General features: G+C 34.6%; 1 protein-coding gene across 1 annotated transcript in view; it reads left to right on the forward strand.

The window, feature by feature from the left end:
• Nucleotides 1-12417: 12417 nt before the first annotated feature.
• The window catches only part of LOC308662917 (sodium- and chloride-dependent GABA transporter 1-like), a gene marked incomplete at both ends in the record, with an annotated part of 7227 nt that continues 2095 nt past the window's right edge, over nucleotides 12418-17549 (forward strand). Inside the window, 3 exons of the mRNA XM_081319061.1 lie at nucleotides 12418-12655; nucleotides 14285-14416; nucleotides 17072-17172. Of these exons, the coding sequence (XP_081175187.1) occupies nucleotides 12418-12655; nucleotides 14285-14416; nucleotides 17072-17172 (471 nt within the window). The remainder of the gene's footprint in view (nucleotides 12656-14284; nucleotides 14417-17071; nucleotides 17173-17549) is intronic.

The following is a 17549-nucleotide window of genomic DNA, read 5'->3' on the forward strand; positions in this document are numbered from 1 at the left end:
AAAAAAGATATCTATGAATGATTTTTGTAGGCCCCCTAAGAGAGTCTTTGAAATCCCCATAGGTTATTGGACTACACTTCAAGAAACTCATCTATCCCAAAGGCCTGAGTCCTTCGGGAATAGGGTGATATATAAAATCAGTTAAATAAATAAATAAATAAATAAATAAATAAATAAATAAAAATAAATAAATAAATAAATAAATAAATAAATAAATAAATAAATAAATAAATAAATAAATAAATAAATAAATAAATTGTGGTTTGCAAGGCCTTTTGGTTTGACTTAACAAGCCCCCATCCCTTCTCTGGACATCCTGAACCTGAAATCTTGTTTTTACCCTCATGGCAAATGAGACAGAAAGAAATAGCTCCTTTCCTTTGTGCTAATGGAACATTCTGTAGAGGTTGGCTGCTCAGTTCTTCCTCCCAGGCGGATGGATTTCTAGTGCATAAAAATGTGATCACCCACCATGGGAACGAAATGGACATCTGCAGCTATCTCTGATGATGAAAATGGTATGTTGTGATGATATCAGGTATAAACTCCACAGTTTCATATTTGCATCTTATCACTGATATGTAAGTCATGATATTTGTCTCATGCTGAAGAAATATGACATGGCATTATGTTCTTGCCCAAGGATAATGTGTCAACATTTAGAATTGAGTCATTGGGAGTCAGGTGGAATACAAGTTTAATAAATTAAATGAAATATTAAATATACTCTTTAATCCTGAACTGATAATTTTCCACATCAAGGTAGTAACAGATTATTCCTCTTTATCAAATTATATTGTATTTATGAGTCAAGAACAATCAGATACCGATAGAATGGACAAAAGAAGAAAATGCAGGGAAACATTTCAGGGATTTAAGGTGATCTTAAAGTATTAATCAGGGCAGCAGTAGCCTGGATTTCCTAAATGGAAATGAAAGCAGAACTAGTCTGTACATCATCTTCAACCTTGGATCTATAGCCTCTAAACCCTAAGCAGCATTGTTTCTACTAAATGAAAAATAGAGAGGTTTTTTTGTGGTAGAAAAGCACCAAATTGCAGACTCAGGCTCATAAAACACATAGCCTCTTTGGCAGTCAAAAGCAGCTGAGCCTAGGAGGATCTGCAAAACAGTATCAAACTGAGACAGTGTTTATTTCAGGTGACCCTCTTGATTCTATAAGTCCAGAACCTGTCATTGCAAGCTATTTCTTGGACATGATGACTTTGCCTGAATCACAAATCAATTCTACCCTGACCACTCTTATATCACTGTACTTAAGACAATGAACCAACTTTACTATGCCCTCAGTCTAAAGGACTGATGCATTGCCTTTTGATCTTAGCATTGTGTCCTCTCCCCCTTGGTTCTCCCCGTGGATCTCCATTTGATGAAACAGATAGCTTTGGGATGAAGAAGACATTTTAAAGCTTTACAGTAAGTTAAAGAAAACAAACTGCTTCATATTTTAAATCCATATAAATCAATTCTATACTTGGCATATTGATGGCAATACAGAAATAGTCTGATAACTAACAGCACAGGCTCTGCTAGGACTCAACCACATTGAATTCAAAGGTGGTTCATAACCTTAAGAATTCATAGCTACTTCACTGTGGCTCTGAAATTCAGGCAGCAATAAAAATAAATATATTTTGCATATATTAAGTTAATTTGTTATTTATAATTACTGCATGATACCAACCAAAGATATCTATTTTTCTCCAGCAAGACGGAATAATTCCTTGTATTGTATTGTATTATAAAATACAATAATGTGGTGCCTGCATTTCTAAAATGGAAGAAAAAGACATAGAGTAAAAGAGATTAGAATAGTTTCTCTTTTCATACCAACAAAAGTAGCACTTATTGAATACAGTGTATTTTACAATATTCATCTTGCAACAATAATTGGTGCCATATAAATAATCTCCAATGCGATGCATTATTTAACCAGGTTTAATGAACTATGACAGCATTTAATATTCTTGCTTCTTATTTTAAAATTCAAGTTTTATTTTAATGTAAGTCATAATATTAAAAATCAAAAAGTAATGCTGTTTCCATAATATATTTTAAATAAGAATGGACATCAAGGAAGAAAAAGAAAACTTTGTTTAGTATACAGATAAAAATATAAGAGTCAGTAGAATATGTGTTGAAAGTAATTCAAGCGAAATGCATTGGACCTCCCACAAGGTCAGTATTTGTCTGAAATTTATCTGGTATGAGTTCTTTCAGGCTTCTAAAAAGTCTGAAAGAAGATGCAGGATGATGCAGCAACCTAAATTCTCCTCTAAAACTCTCTTAAGGAAGTATCTCAAAAGACCACTTATATCCAAATACCTGGGAAATCTGAAAAAGAAATTTAGCAGTTCCCTTATGTTTGCCACTGGAATAACTATGTTCAACAAGGGGTGGTATTTATAGTGAAAGTTACCAAATTATAAAAATATTAGTCCTCTAAGGAAGTTCAACTCTTGAAGAAAGTTTTAGACATGCTGCTTAGATAAGGGCACACATTATTCATGCATATGTTAAATCAACATAGGACTCTTTTCAAATTTTCACCCTCAGCATTTCAATTAGGTTGATTTTCTGGATTTTCCTATAAGAAAGTATAGTATTATGGGGTAGGGAGGTGTAGGGAGGGATAGGTAGGGGAGGGGGAGGGGGGGATTGTTAAAGATAAAATGTATTTTAAAACTTTTCAATAAAAAAAAGAAAGTATAGTATTATGGACACATGGCTTGTTATTTATTTGTAAAATTTATTTGTCACCTATCTCCCTTTGAGAATACTCTAGGCAGCTTACAATAAAAAGAAAAAAATGAAAAGAATGTAAACAATAGTTTACAATATTTCTACAATATTGTAAAAAATATAGAAACAATATTTCTACAATAGTTCACTTCTATTCTTTGGGTAAGAGATAACAGCATTTTTTATCATTAGGCATAGATTAAATTTTCATTTTTCAGGGCCTGCTAAATATTTATTTAATTTATATTCCCCATATCTCACTATCAAAGTGAAATATGACAGGAATCCTGACAAATGTACTACCTTTCCAGTGCCACAACAGCAAAATTCCTAAAGACCTATCTCATACTGTATCTGATTTATAAGAGGCTTAATGACAAAAGAAATTTCATAACAGGAACTCCATTTTTGGTGCAAAAGAGCCAAAACTAGGCCCCTGGACAATCTGTTATACTTCTGAGTGCTGACTTTGATGATTCAGTCAAGCAAGTGATCACCAATCATGCATCACCTTCTTTGGGGCCTTTGATTGGTTTATTCCTTCAGTGAGGATGTCTTGAAGTTCTGCCATGACAGCTAGCTAATTAAACATTTTGAAACATTTAAAATGATGCATCTTCCTCTTAAAGACTATTGTTGGCTAAAATTAAAACAAAATTAAAACAAAACAAAGCTATGCTTTCCTAAACCATACTTATTGCCATGCCAGAACTCTCACTAGCAGACTGGAATAGTCTAAACTATATATTGTTTCCCCTCCCTACTAGGGAAAACTTGATATAGTGTTGCCTTGGATTTTATAAGTGATTTACTATATGTTAAGGGCCTGGTGCCATTCCAGTAGTAGATGATTATTTTCTCTAAGATGGCATTTCATTTTTTGTCATTGTCATGAGCTCCGATTCAGAGTCTGACTTCAACTCTGACATTGCTCCAGGTGAGCCTCTGCATTGTCAGTCTCAGGAATCATCAAGCTATGATCAATCGCAAGCATCTCCTGATCAGTTGGCGCAGTTGGATGAGGAGGGATGATCCCCAAGCTCCAGTTGTCAACGCATAAAGCAGTGAACAGAGCAATGCTACTCAGTGAGGCTCCTGCCTGGGCAAAGGGCAAAACCTGAATTGTTTCAGCCAGCTGATAGATTTATGCAGCCATTTTTCTTTCAGACTTAATTGAAATCAACCATTTGGGATTCCAGCATGTGACTCTTATTCCTTATTTCCTTGCTCTTAACTCCTTGACTATTGGACTGGTTTAATACCAGACTCGGCTCTTCGACTCTTGGAGTGAATTTGGACCATTCTTTTGTCACTTGAACTTCAAACAAAATTATTCAGGCAAGCACTCCTTGCAAATACCTCAAATTATGACCTTGTCTACCGTTATCTGCCTAGCTATAGTAAATAACTCAATTCTTAAGCTGTATCTGTTTGTGTTTGTGTGTGCGCGTGCGTGTGTGCGTGCGTGTTTGTGTGTGTATGTATGTTTGTGTGTGTGTTTGCTACCTGAATCAGAACAGTCAAGACCTCTTTTTTCTGGAAAAAGCTTCTCTTAAGTTTTTTATGTCCTGCTCAAGCATTTTATTGGATGATGGGTTCACCTGTCCTTTGCATACCAAATACAGTCAAATGGAGGAATGGAGAGGGAAATCATATTGTAGAATAATATATTTTATGTAAATTAGCAGCAAGGCAATTGGTCTGATTATTTGTTTATTGGTGAATTCACTTATAATAACTCAGTTGAGTTTAAGAAAAACAGTGGCGTTGCAATATATACAATTGCCCAGAGTCATTAAGCATACAAATTTAATAAATTATTATTGGCAGTGTTATTATCATGGATGCTCACACAGTTAGCCAGATGTTTAGAACTGGATTTGGCACTTTTATCCACCTATCAAATCCTTCCAAGATCTGGAGTAGGCAGATGTTGATGTTTGATGATATTCGACATATCATTGCAGGATGTAAACTGTTCCAAGTTAAAGCTGCCTTTTGCAATTGACTGGTGGTGATTTTGTCACTACCAATGTGTTCAAATGCTTCTCCAGAGGTTTTGGGATTACACTCAAAATGCGTGTTATTACTGGTACTATGTTTGCTTTCTTTTTCATTTTCATTTACAAATTTCCTTTTCGTCACTTTTTTCTTGGACATTAGATGTATAGCATTTGTTTCAGTTCTACTTTTTATCACTCTGATATCATTTTCATCCAAATCTTTAAAATATTCCTTCCAGTGTTTCCTAATTTCAGTTTAATCCACCATCTTTGCCTACTTTTATTTTTGAATATTATCCACTTTGCTGGAAGCTATTAGTTCAGCCCTTTTTATTCATTTGCATTTCCTTCTAGTTACCCTCAAAATCCTTCTGCATTTTATCTTCCTCTTTTATTCTTAACTCTTCTTTTTCTGTCTCTCAAATACTGTAAGTTTGTTTGTTTTTGTCTTTTCCTATATATACAAGACAATATTTTTTATCTCATCTTATTTTTTCAGCATTATTTTCTTATATACACGGTATTTCATCCACATCTTTATTTTATTATTCCACCAAACATTCCTTTTCATACTTCTCATTAATGTAACTTCTATGACACCTCTTTCCTTCTATGGCTCTTTTTAGTAAGTACCATTCTTAAGATAACAAAAAATTATCCATTCCATATTCAGAGCCTCTCATCATCCTTGTATTTCTCAGTCTTTCATTAATCAAATCAGCCATTTCTTTACTGATAATAAAACAGAATTATATTAATTTCTTTGCCATTGTTACATATGGATAGTCTGATCCTTAAATCACATATCTGAAACAGGCAGATCTTTTTCTAGGTGGAAACTTATTCATTGTTGGATCTTTCAATGTCCTCACTTTTTCTGTATCCCTAATTTTATTGCTTTCCAATTTTTTTAATTGTTTGCTCTTCTCACAGTATAAGTCACAATATTTCATCACTACACGGGCCAAACCCTGATACCCATCATGGTTTTGGTCAACTGAATCTTTGAAATAAACATTTTTAACAATACAGAGAAAGTATAGATTACCAACCTTACTTGCATGTATAATCATGATAACATAATAACAGGCCATTTTGACACATAATCACTTTGCAACTAATACTGCCTAAGATAAGAATTCAGGTTGAATCAATAGTATAATCATGCTTGTGCTTATTTATATGAATGGAGTATTGTGTTCTTTGCTGTATTTCTCATGCAATATTCTTAAGAATGAAATTATTATTAGTGTGCCAATGCATACGTGGTAGTGACTAATTGGTTACAGAATTCATGCCAGAGAGCAAGCCAACACCTTGTACATACTACATAAAACCTTACCTTTTTTCAGCTTCTTAGAATAAGTAGTAAATCAAAGCTGCTCTGTTCCTTGCTAGGATTGTGTTTACATTATGAATAGAATAGAATAGAATAGAATAGAATAGAATAGAATAGAATAGAATAGAATAGAATAGAATAGAATAGAATAGAATAGAATAGAATAGAATAGACCTTGGAGGTCTTCTAGTCCAGCCCCCTGCTCAAACAGGAGAACCTATGACATGTTCATGTTTCCTTAACAGCTGCAACAACTGTATTTGTGGACTTTTTCTAGTGCATACACATGCTGAAAACTGTTCTTGATCAAATTTTACATATCTGTATCACCTGTGGCTCTTCCTTTTTGTTGGGATGCACTACACGAGTCGGTCACTGTAATCTGCTAGTTTTGGGCTAATAAAACAATCATTTGTACCCCCTCCAATTTGTTGGTTTTCTTAAGATTATTGTTATCCTGATACTATCAGTGAGGATGTACATTCAGTGTAGTAACACACACTTAGGACAGCACATATTTATTTCCAATGTAACAATATAACTGTGTTTATTTAATAAGTCTATTTTGGAGAAAAAGGTTCTAATTTCAGCAATGTAGTGAAGGGTGTTTTAAGGAAATATTACAACAGCTTAAACAGACTGCAATGCTGAAACTATGACCGCTACTGAGAAAAAAATGTATGTATCTTTGTCAGTACATTAATGAAATTCAACCAGCATGCAAAGCAAAAAGCAGACCATTTTCATTTAGTGACTTTTTGCAAAAAAATAAAAACTTATCTTAAGCCCTTAGTTTTTGAAGTGACATGAAAGGCAATGCCTTAGTTTATCTCTTACCTTCAGAGCAAGCTTACTGATTGTTTACTCTTATCACTTCAAGCCAGAAACTTGAAAAGATTGCTAGACACTTCAGCAGCACACACTATTAAATTCCTGATTTGACAGGAGGTGGAGATTTGTTATTTCCATTTAAACTGCTTTCATTTCAAAATGCAATCCCATTTAAATGTAAAGGTTTTGATTGAAGCCTGAGGATCAAAAGGAAAAGGGAAAAGAATGTTAGATTTAACTTGAATTTGTAGCTATAAATAACAGTTATATTTAATTGCTTTTTCCTTACCTTGTACTCAGGCCAAGTGGGATTATCTGTCTTCTTCTGTGTTCATAATAGGACCTCATATATTTCAATCTATCATCACTGTCGTGATCCAAAAGAAGGGACTATCTGTAGCTCAGGGATGAATTGTGGATCCTTGGGGCTCTCTGAACTTGCTTACTCACTTGCGGATGTTTCATAACCTAGATAGGTAATCTCTTCAGTACTGATCAGTCATGATTGTTCAAAAGACCCTTTCAATAATTATAAACCCCATTCCTCAGGCAAGTAGGATAACACTGGTCTATTATTTCAAATAATAAATGCATTGTTGTTATTTTAAATTTTTGAAAGAAAAATCACGTGTGACATAATTGCATTTTCTTTGGTAGCAAATATGTAACTATTACAACCAATAAAAATAAGTCCTCTCTTTTTACAAACCTATAGTCCCTATTCAGGGTAGAGTTGGGGTGACTGGATGAATCTGAATGTTTACTAGCTGGATTGCCTTTCCTGATGCCCATGCTGAGTTCACAGGAAATATTTTTTTTCTTTGCACCTTAGGAGAAAAATATCTGCTACTACCCAGGAGTGAAGTCTCAACCTTCCAAGTGGGAGTATCTTCACCATTAGGCCACCACATCACTAAATTGCAACCAATAGATTTCCCTAATTAAAATAACAGAAGAACAGATTAAATCACATGTAATGAGCAACCCAGCCCATAACGTGCAATCACCTTTTGTCTACCCACTGACAAATATGGACCTGGGAAAGAGGACCATAACTTTATCAAATAATTTTACCAATATCCTGCCAATCCCATCTATTGGCTGCAAAACCCAATAAATGCAATTCTGTCCTCAAATTGTATAAAATCATCTCCAACTAGTCATCCTAACTTCTGCCCTGCCAGTCTGTTCCCATTAAAGCAGAGGTCTCCAAATTTGACAACTTTAAGACTTGTGGACTTCAACTCCCAGAATTTCTCATTGTTTGAAGAATGTGCAGTTTGCAGTCCAAAAAATATGATTTAACAATGAATAGTTAAATCATTTAAATATGAATAACTATATTATAAGATGTATAGAGCATGGGGTAATTGTTAAAAATATAGACTAAATACTGTGCATAGGTACATGTCCAACAACTCTGAAATTTGCTCAGAACTATTTTATGTCACTATAAAATCCAAAATGTAGTTTTAATAAAGTTTCCTGAACTCAGAGCATTTGAGAATGAGTTTGGAATAATGGAAGCATTCTGCCCTATATATGCTCAATTTTTTGTTTAAAGCCCTTTCATTGCATTCAACAATCAACATTCCTTGCATATTATATTGGTAACTTCAAGCAAATTAAAATGGAGAAGCTGTTAGAAACTACTTCACATAATACATGAAATGCAGCCTTTTTCCTATCATATAACTGCTTAATAGTCATCAGGAAAACAGTTCACACTGAAAATGGTATATATAGTTAAACTGGTAGTAAACTGCATTAATCATTAATTATACTATTTACAATTCCCACCATCAGTCCCACATATGCTGATCTTATCCGAACCATTTTACTCAAGTACTGTGCTGCATTAAGTGTTGTTTTCAGATTCTGGCCACACATAACATACGTTGTTTTAATATGGAGTTCCCAATGGGTCAAAATTTATGTATTTTTCTTTTTTGTGATTAATAGACTGCTCAGTTATGTAAATATAGTTTTTCCATCTTTGCAGACTGTTCAAGCACTTGATTTCAAATCATGGCTAATGGTTCACTGCACATTTCCATTTTCCTTCTTTTAGCTTTCTCAAGTAGACATAGCCAGTACCTGACTAGTGGTTAGCAGCTAGGATTGCAAAATAAGGCAGAAAATAAAGCTATATTTATGTCAGGCTTCGTACCAGGCTTAATTACAATCAACTGTCAAAACTCTTAACCCTCTTATTCAAATTTGGCAGAATATTCTGAGATGTAACTCTATCTGGATACCCTGAACCCATTAATGAAGATGTACACAGACTGTTTGCCTAGATTTCTGCTCTAGGTTTAATTTTTAGATTTTTTTTCTTCCCTCCCACATGAATTCAAGGCTTTGATTGCCTACATAGTCTCCTGATGGGTTCCTGTCTTGCCTGCTTCATTTCTTAAATTTGAGATACATAGGAACCACTTCTGGAGCTTTTTGTGATTTTTAGTGGCCTACTTGTTCAATATTGCATGGTCTAATCCAGCCACACCATGGATACCATGGCAAATCCTAGATACTAAAAAGTGGCATTTTTCCAGTTAAATATGTTATTTTCTGATTTCTGACAGCCAAAACATAATAAGCAATATATTGATCTAAAATAGCAACACCATGTGTGAAGTTATTATTTTCCTCAATAGATGGCGCTAGAAAATTATTCATTGGCTACTTCTGACATGTTTTTGGTGTTATTCAGTGATATAACTCCCTCCACCCCACCCTCTTGGCCTATAAAGGAAACTCACATTGATTCTGCATAGTATTAGAAGCATCCACAGTATTCTTCAGGGACAAATAAGGATTTTGTATGTCTAGTTGATATATGTTTCATGAGTACTGTATTGCATATCTAGGAGAAGGGAGATTACCTAAGATATATTTCAAATTTTAAGTTGGAAAAAGAGTTTTTTAAAAATATGAAATTGGGAAAACAATGCATTTACAATTCATATATATATTAGGCACATTAGGCAATCAGCCCAGGTTCGAATCTCAGAAGGGTATGGCTGACTGATGAGAATAAATAAGTTTGAAATGCATATCAGTCTCCCTTAATTCTTTGTTAGCAATCCAAAAAAAATTACACAAATATGAGCTGTCACTACTGTGACCACTGCCTGTGGATGGCCTTGGGTTAAGCTGAAACAGGAAATAAAGATTTGTCCCATGTTTGGGGCCTAGCAAGGTAATCTAAATATTTAACAAACATTTAACATACACACACACACACACACACACACACACACACACACTCATTCTGATGTATTCTAATTTACTGCAACTGCGGGTTTTATTCTTGCTTATATAGTATGCTATATGTAAGATAGATATTGACCATTTCTAGTGAACAAGAAATATATATTTTAATTATTTATTTATTTATTTATTTATTTATTTATTTATTTTTGCTTTTTATTGAGTTTGATAAGGTGGAGGGAATCACATCTATACATGTACAGAGAGAAAGAATGTATTCATTTCAAAGTGTAATTGGCATTTCAAAAAAAACGTATTCTTTTCATGTTCTGACTTTAGCAGCACTCACAAACTCCAGAATAAATTATTCAGGTTCCTGAATCAAAACATTTTAAAAGCTGAGTGGGATTGAAAATGAAATACTGGTATTTCATCAATTCAGCTTAAAACAGTTATACTTTCATTTCCTTTTTGACTTAATACAAATAGTATGGAAATGATCTGATAAATATTGAGTAGGCTAAAACTGCCACAGAAGTTACACAGGAAAATAAAATGGGAGATCATAGTAAAATTACTTCTTTATCAAGTGATTATAATGGATTTTAAAAAATCCCTAAATCACTGAAGAGAACAGAAATTTTTTGCAAATCAAATAAGGATCTGAGATAATTATAATAAAATAACTTAAGTTATAAAATAACAAAGGGGGCGCAATGGCTCAGCAGTTATGGATGCTGAGCTTGTCAGCTGGAAAATGGCATGACAGGGTGAGCTCCCATCTTTGCCTCAGCTCTTACCCACCTAGCAATTTAAAAGCATGCAAATGCAAGTTGATAAATAGGTAGTGCTTCGGTAGGAATGTAGCAGCATTCCATGTGCCTCAGCATATAGTCATGTTGGCCACACAACCATGGAAATGTCTTTGGACAGTGCTGGTTCCCTCGGCTAAGAACTGGAGATATTCACTGCCCCTTAGAGTCGTGCATGACTGAAAAGGGAAACCTTTACCTTTCCATTTTATAATAAAATGGAAGGCTTGCCTTTATAAATCTTAATCCACTAGTTTTCTGCATATTTTTTATTATACAATATAATCTTAATAACATTCAGCAAGGATTGCATTGCAAAGGCAATGGTAAATATGAAAAAAGGGCTGGATGCCAGCAGCTGAATACAGCTGTGGACAAAAGGCATGCATGCGAAATTGTTTTTGCACTTTTTTTACTTTATCTAGCAAATTTGAGGCGACTTCTGCAAGAACAATGCATATGCTCTGAGGTGCAACCCCAGAAATAAAGTATGGAACAATTTAGCTTAGAATGATGGAAATAGTACTGATAATCAAAGTCCCAATTGGCAACATAGAAGCGTGACAGTATTGCAAAGCAAATATATTTGATTATTATAATTGATTATCAGTAATACCAGGGTGATACAACTTCTCAATACATTCATTCATTTCACTATTGTACTTGTACTAATGATCAGTTATTACATATTTGTGTTTATTATCTAGGTCTGTGTTCTATAGTTATAATAGCATATTTCAAAAGGTTAAGTTCTAGATCAGGGGTGTCAAACTCGCAACGTCACGTGATGTCTCGCGATGTATTGTGACTTTTTCCCCATTGCCAGAGCTGAGGTAGGCGTGGTTTTGGCATGACGCATCCAGCCCACGGGCCAGCAGTTTGACAGTTAATATTATTATAAATTGTTACATTTTCATGAAATTTAATAGTTAAATTCTTCAGTCTCAGAAAAATACCTTTCAGACAAGAAACAATTGCATGCCTTTTTTAAATAAAGGTACAATTACTAGAATTTGGAATATTGGAATGCTATTGATATAGTCTATAAAAACAGAAAATTGAAAGTCTGTCAACATTTTTCCTTCCTTCTTATACCAAAGACAGTGAAGGCAGGGTGATCCTGAGTTTCTTACATTTTCCCGGGCTAAGCTTATGTTTTAGTTACAGTCACTGCATACTGTCTTTGTTATATTGTTCTACTGTTTCTTAACAATTTCTATAGAAGTGCAAGTAATATATATATCTATATTATCATTTGTATTACAGATTAATGCAGACACGTATGAGTGGACATCTGTTCTGATTTCAACGTAACCAAGGATTACTTGTATTGGTACTTTAACAAATCCATCAATCCTTAGTTTGGTCATCAAGAACCGCAAAACTGCTGTCCACGTGGACTGGTGCTGACCTTTCTCGTCCATCTGCAAGGGCCTCTCCATCTAAACCTAGAGACATGGCCACCAATGGAACAAAAGTAGCTGATGGGCAAATCTCCACGGAACTCAGTGATGCTTCAATTACTAATGATAAGCCCAAGACTTTAGTAGTGAAGGTGCAGAAGAAAAAAGGAGATATTCCAGACAGAGATGTCTGGAAAGGGAAATTTGATTTTCTTATGTCTTGTGTTGGCTATGCAATTGGTTTGGGGAATGTGTGGCGGTTCCCATACCTGTGTGGGAAAAATGGAGGAGGTACATATTTAACTTATATGTAATTAAGTGTGCTAACTATGAATATAGACAAGGGACACATGATTAATATAACATATCTTAACCTAAGTATCAAAATGTATGGCAGCAAAATCAGCCAAATAAATTTTATACTTGAAAATGCTACTGCAGTTGATCCACCCCTCATTATCTTGTTCCTAAGAGGTGATCATTTCATTTCTCCTATTTGCAAAAGTATTTGGTAAGTTTGGCTTGTGCAGTACTTGTGGCTCTTCCTGGAGAACAAGCCTCTTGAAAACCCATGTCCTTGTCACCTCTTTTATCTATTATTGCAGTGCACTCTGCTTGGGGCTACAGTTGATATAAAATACTGGTGGGGCAGAGCTAATATAGGCATATAACACTGGCATTGTGACCTTTGCAATGGTTACCAATTGGCTTCCAGGTACCACTCAGAATTGTATAAGCCCTAGATGGCTTGACAATCAGGTACTACATCAGCTTTCTGGTTCAAACTCTTGTATAGTGATGCTAAAAAAGTATCTGCCATAGGGTAGACTTGGAGGGGTAGAAACCAGTGCATTTTAATAGTAGCCTTAATTTCATGGCATACCCTTCTCCCTTGATGTTTAAAAAGGCCTTGAAAACACCGCTATCTAAAGGACCTTTTAATAGTTGAGGATGTCTTGAACATAATAATGCATGTAATGATATGTTGCTTTTATTAGTTTGTTGTATTAGTTTTTATATTGTAAATACTTATAATGAGTATACTTATGAGTGAGCATGACAGTGGAAAAATACAATAAAACGAATCAGCGATACTGCACCTTGGAACAAATTTACATTACAAACAATGTATTTGAATTATTATCTATGTTTACATCTTTCGGAGGGGAATAGAAACAATACCACCAGTAATCAAAATAACAGTAGCTGTATAATAGTGCTTTTTTTTACTCTTTGTCTTCCATATCATGAGGACTACTGTGGCTGCTTCATATAATGATATATAATTATCATGAACAGCAGTTAATTTGTGTCTTGTTTATTCTGGAACCATCTGCTATAGTCTTTTACCAGAAAGCAAAACTAGCCTGGCAGAACTGATTTCAGAAAATTAGAAATTGTGTTGCTTTGGGGCCCAGAATTAAATTGGGGTGGCTGCTCAAAGCTTATCCTCAATATGCGAAAAGCAGTGTCCTTGTGCCTGCTAACTACATTTGTTTTAAACTTTGCTCCACTATTCTGAATTGAATAAAAACTGGAAGGGAACTCAGATACTAGGTTTCTCCATTACATATAAGAAAAATATAATTTGAAATATAAGTGTTCCATATATAGGGGAAAGTTGTATCAATAAAGTCTGTCACAATCATGTTATCATTTCTAAAGCTACAGTATATAATCTCAAGCAGTGCATCAGACACAAAAAAAAAAACCTAAATGGATCTAGAAAAGGCTTATTTTGGTTGCATGGTACACAAAATAAAAACAAAAGGAATGAGTTCCCACATTCCATAACGAGACAGGAAAAGGGAATCCAAATTGTATAAGCAATATTTTTATCTGCATTTAATGTAATGTTCTTTCAATAATTTTTCTGCCTGGTATTGTTCACTCTTAAGAACCATTTTTGTATCATTTCAGGGGCATTCCTGATTCCTTATTTCCTTACTTTAATTTTTGCGGGAGTTCCCCTGTTTCTTTTGGAATGCTCACTTGGCCAGTTCACATCCATTGGAGGTCTTGGAGTCTGGAGGCTTGCACCAATGTTTAAAGGTATAATTTTGTATTATATGCATTCCTATTAATTCTGAGATGGATTTGCAAATCTAGAGAAGACCTGCTGTCATTGGAAAGGAAAAAAAAACATATTTTGAAACCCTTAAATTGACTGCAGGAATGGATCTGAATTCTTCAGCTGAATTCTTTCCTCTCAGGAGAGGGAGTATTGTGATATTTCAGGATTTCAGAATAGTGCTCCAAGTTTTTAGCTCTGTTGTTGCAGGCTAGTTAAGGATTTGGTCTCCATTACAGTATTTAAGAGAAAAGGGCTGCCTGCCAAGAGGATTTCAGCTCCATGTGAATTTCAGCTCCTGGAAGGCAGTTTTTTCACTCTGCTTAATGACCCAAGAGATTGATTAACTACTGCAACAGGAAGTGCGGAAATTACGATAATTGAGCAAAATAGTGCCTTGGACATCTCATTTATTGACTACTTCACTGAATGACTGAGATAATGGTCCCAATTATCATAATAGTTGAGGACTATCTAGACTATCTATACTAGAGATTTTTTGCTTGTTTTTACCCATTATATGTTATTTGACTTGTTCATGCAACAAACAACATATTCATCAAATGTTTTATACATGAATATTTTTGAATGCATTAATATTCATCATACTGACTTTTATTAAATTCTTAAACATAATTATTATGATTTCCAGACAGAAATGAGTAATATTTGTGCAGTATTGTACAGCAATTCACACCAGGCTTTCCCAATTGTAGTCCTGTGCTCTAGGTTGTGATATGTGTTTATGCTGTAACAAAAATGGTAAAGCACATGGTTGGAAACTGAACATCCTAAATTGGAAACATGAAAGAGGAAAATGTAATTGGATTGTATGGTTTAGGAAACCAAAATGAAGCAGGAGACTGATAATTATTTCCTTTCTTCATGCAAAACCTATCCCCAGTATATAAGAAACACAGTATAGAGAGAACATGGTGACACAGATTAGCTCTAAATTATCAAAGAAATGAGACAAATCTGGGTACTCTTCCACATTTATTCAATCTATGCAACTGAGAAGAAGCTGGAATGGAAAAAGATGACCTTAGTTTTAAAATTACAGGAATAAAGATCAATAATCTGCCCTTTGCTGATAACACTACTCTGATAGCTGAAAATGCAAATGATCTGCAAATTCTAGTAATGGAAGTAAAGGAGCACAGTAAAAAAAAAGGTCAGACTAAGATTAAATATGAACAAGACAAAACTAATGGCAACAGGTATAAGTGCCAGCCTTAGAATTAACAATGAAGTTTGTTTATTTATTTAGAAAATGTATTTCTGCCCCTATTGTATCCAACAACTCTGGGTGTCTTACAGCATAAAAGTTACTGAAGTGGTGGATAATGTCTGCCTGTTAGGATTATCAGCAGAAAAAGAATCAGCAGAAATTGGCACTTGATAGAGTAACCATAAAAGCCTTGGAAAAATATTCAGCTGTTGGGATATGTCTATATCTACACAAGGGGTCTGCAACCTTGACAACTTTAAGACTTGTGGACTTCAGCTCTCAGCTATGCTGGCTGAGGAATTCTGGGGGCTGAAGTCCACAAGTCTTAAACTTGTCAAGTTTGTACACCCCTGATCTACACAGATCAATATTATGCAGGCATTAATTTTCCCTCGATACTTCATAGAAGTGAAAGTTGAAAAAGCAAGACAGAAAGAGATTGATGCTTTTAAACCTTTATGTTGGAGAAGAAAGCTGAGTATAGCATGGGTAACCCAGAAAACGAGTAGGGTCAGCTAGCTTGAAGCACAAAGGACCCTGCTGAAATTATCATATTTCAGATGCATCGTGACAGTGGTTCTCAACCTTTTCTTCAGCACAGCTCTCCTTTAAATACTCTTTGTCGCCATGGCCATGGACTACCAAAATTTAACTCAAGATTTAAAGCACTAGACTGCATCAAGCCTTCATGGATCCCCTGTGAGGACATTGTGGCCCATCCAGGGGTCTGCAGACCACAGGTTGACAACCAGTGCATTATGAAAAGATTTAGCTCTCTGGAGATTATTTTAATTCTGGGAAAGATGTGAGGAAGAGGACAACCAAGTTTAAGATGAAAGGACTCCTTTGCAGCAGTGATGGATAAACCATTAGGATTATGCTAGGGACATGCCTTCTTGACAAAATCTCTGTGTTTGCTAAGAGTCAACATCAACTTGATGGCACATAATCAGTCAGAATAAAGAGGACTTCAATTTAGTCTCCACCCAAGAATCTCTAGTCATTCTTTCACAACAAACTATTCCCTTTTATTTCTGGTAGTTCATAAATCTCCAGCCAGATTTCTGCCCACTTTCATGCGATTACTGAAATGTCATTTTATAAATATTCATTCTCTCTTATTCTCTTCAGTACATATAGTCTCAGTTAATTTATCTAGCCCTTTTTGACTCTTTGAACACAAGCAGAAGGTGGAGTTTAATCTCATTAAGATGTTTTGGAATGGTAATCTAGACCCTGTTCTGTTAAGAGTGGCTATAATATTCAATCCTGATCTAAATATAAATGTAGAAAAAGAAACTATTTTTAAAGAAGAATCTTATAAAAAAATTAATAGCCTTTTGCTCTGCTGTTAATAATGAATACATAAATAGACAAATCAGTAATGTGTTAATTTTTCCTACAGGTGTTGGATTAGCTGCTGCTGTTCTGTCTTTCTGGCTTAACATTTACTACATTGTCATTATTTCCTGGGCCATATATTACTTATATAACTCTTTTACTACAGTAAGTGACCTTTCTTCTTTTATTTTAAAAATAGCTGTTTAAAAACAGCTTGGTTTGATTCATACTGCTTAAGGTGTGTTAAGTTACAGACTTAGATCCAGGAATTATATTTCTATCTAGGTTGAACTTGTCTATTTCATTGCTTTAGGCTAGATTTAATCAAATAATGTTAATTGCCATGAATCAGTCCAGATAATTTTGTCTTAGCAATAATATGTATATTTACAAAAAGAAGAGAAGCCATAATAAAGCAGTACCTAAAATGGCAATCAGCAAGATATAAGCTAAACAAATAGTATTACTCTATTAAAATGTGATGTCTAAGTGGAAAATAAACTTCTCAGTCTATCAGCTATGTATGATACACAAGCAGGATT

This window comes from Vipera berus, assembly GCF_964194415.1.
Source record: "Vipera berus genome assembly, chromosome: 2".
Taxonomy (NCBI): domain Eukaryota; kingdom Metazoa; phylum Chordata; class Lepidosauria; order Squamata; family Viperidae; genus Vipera; species Vipera berus.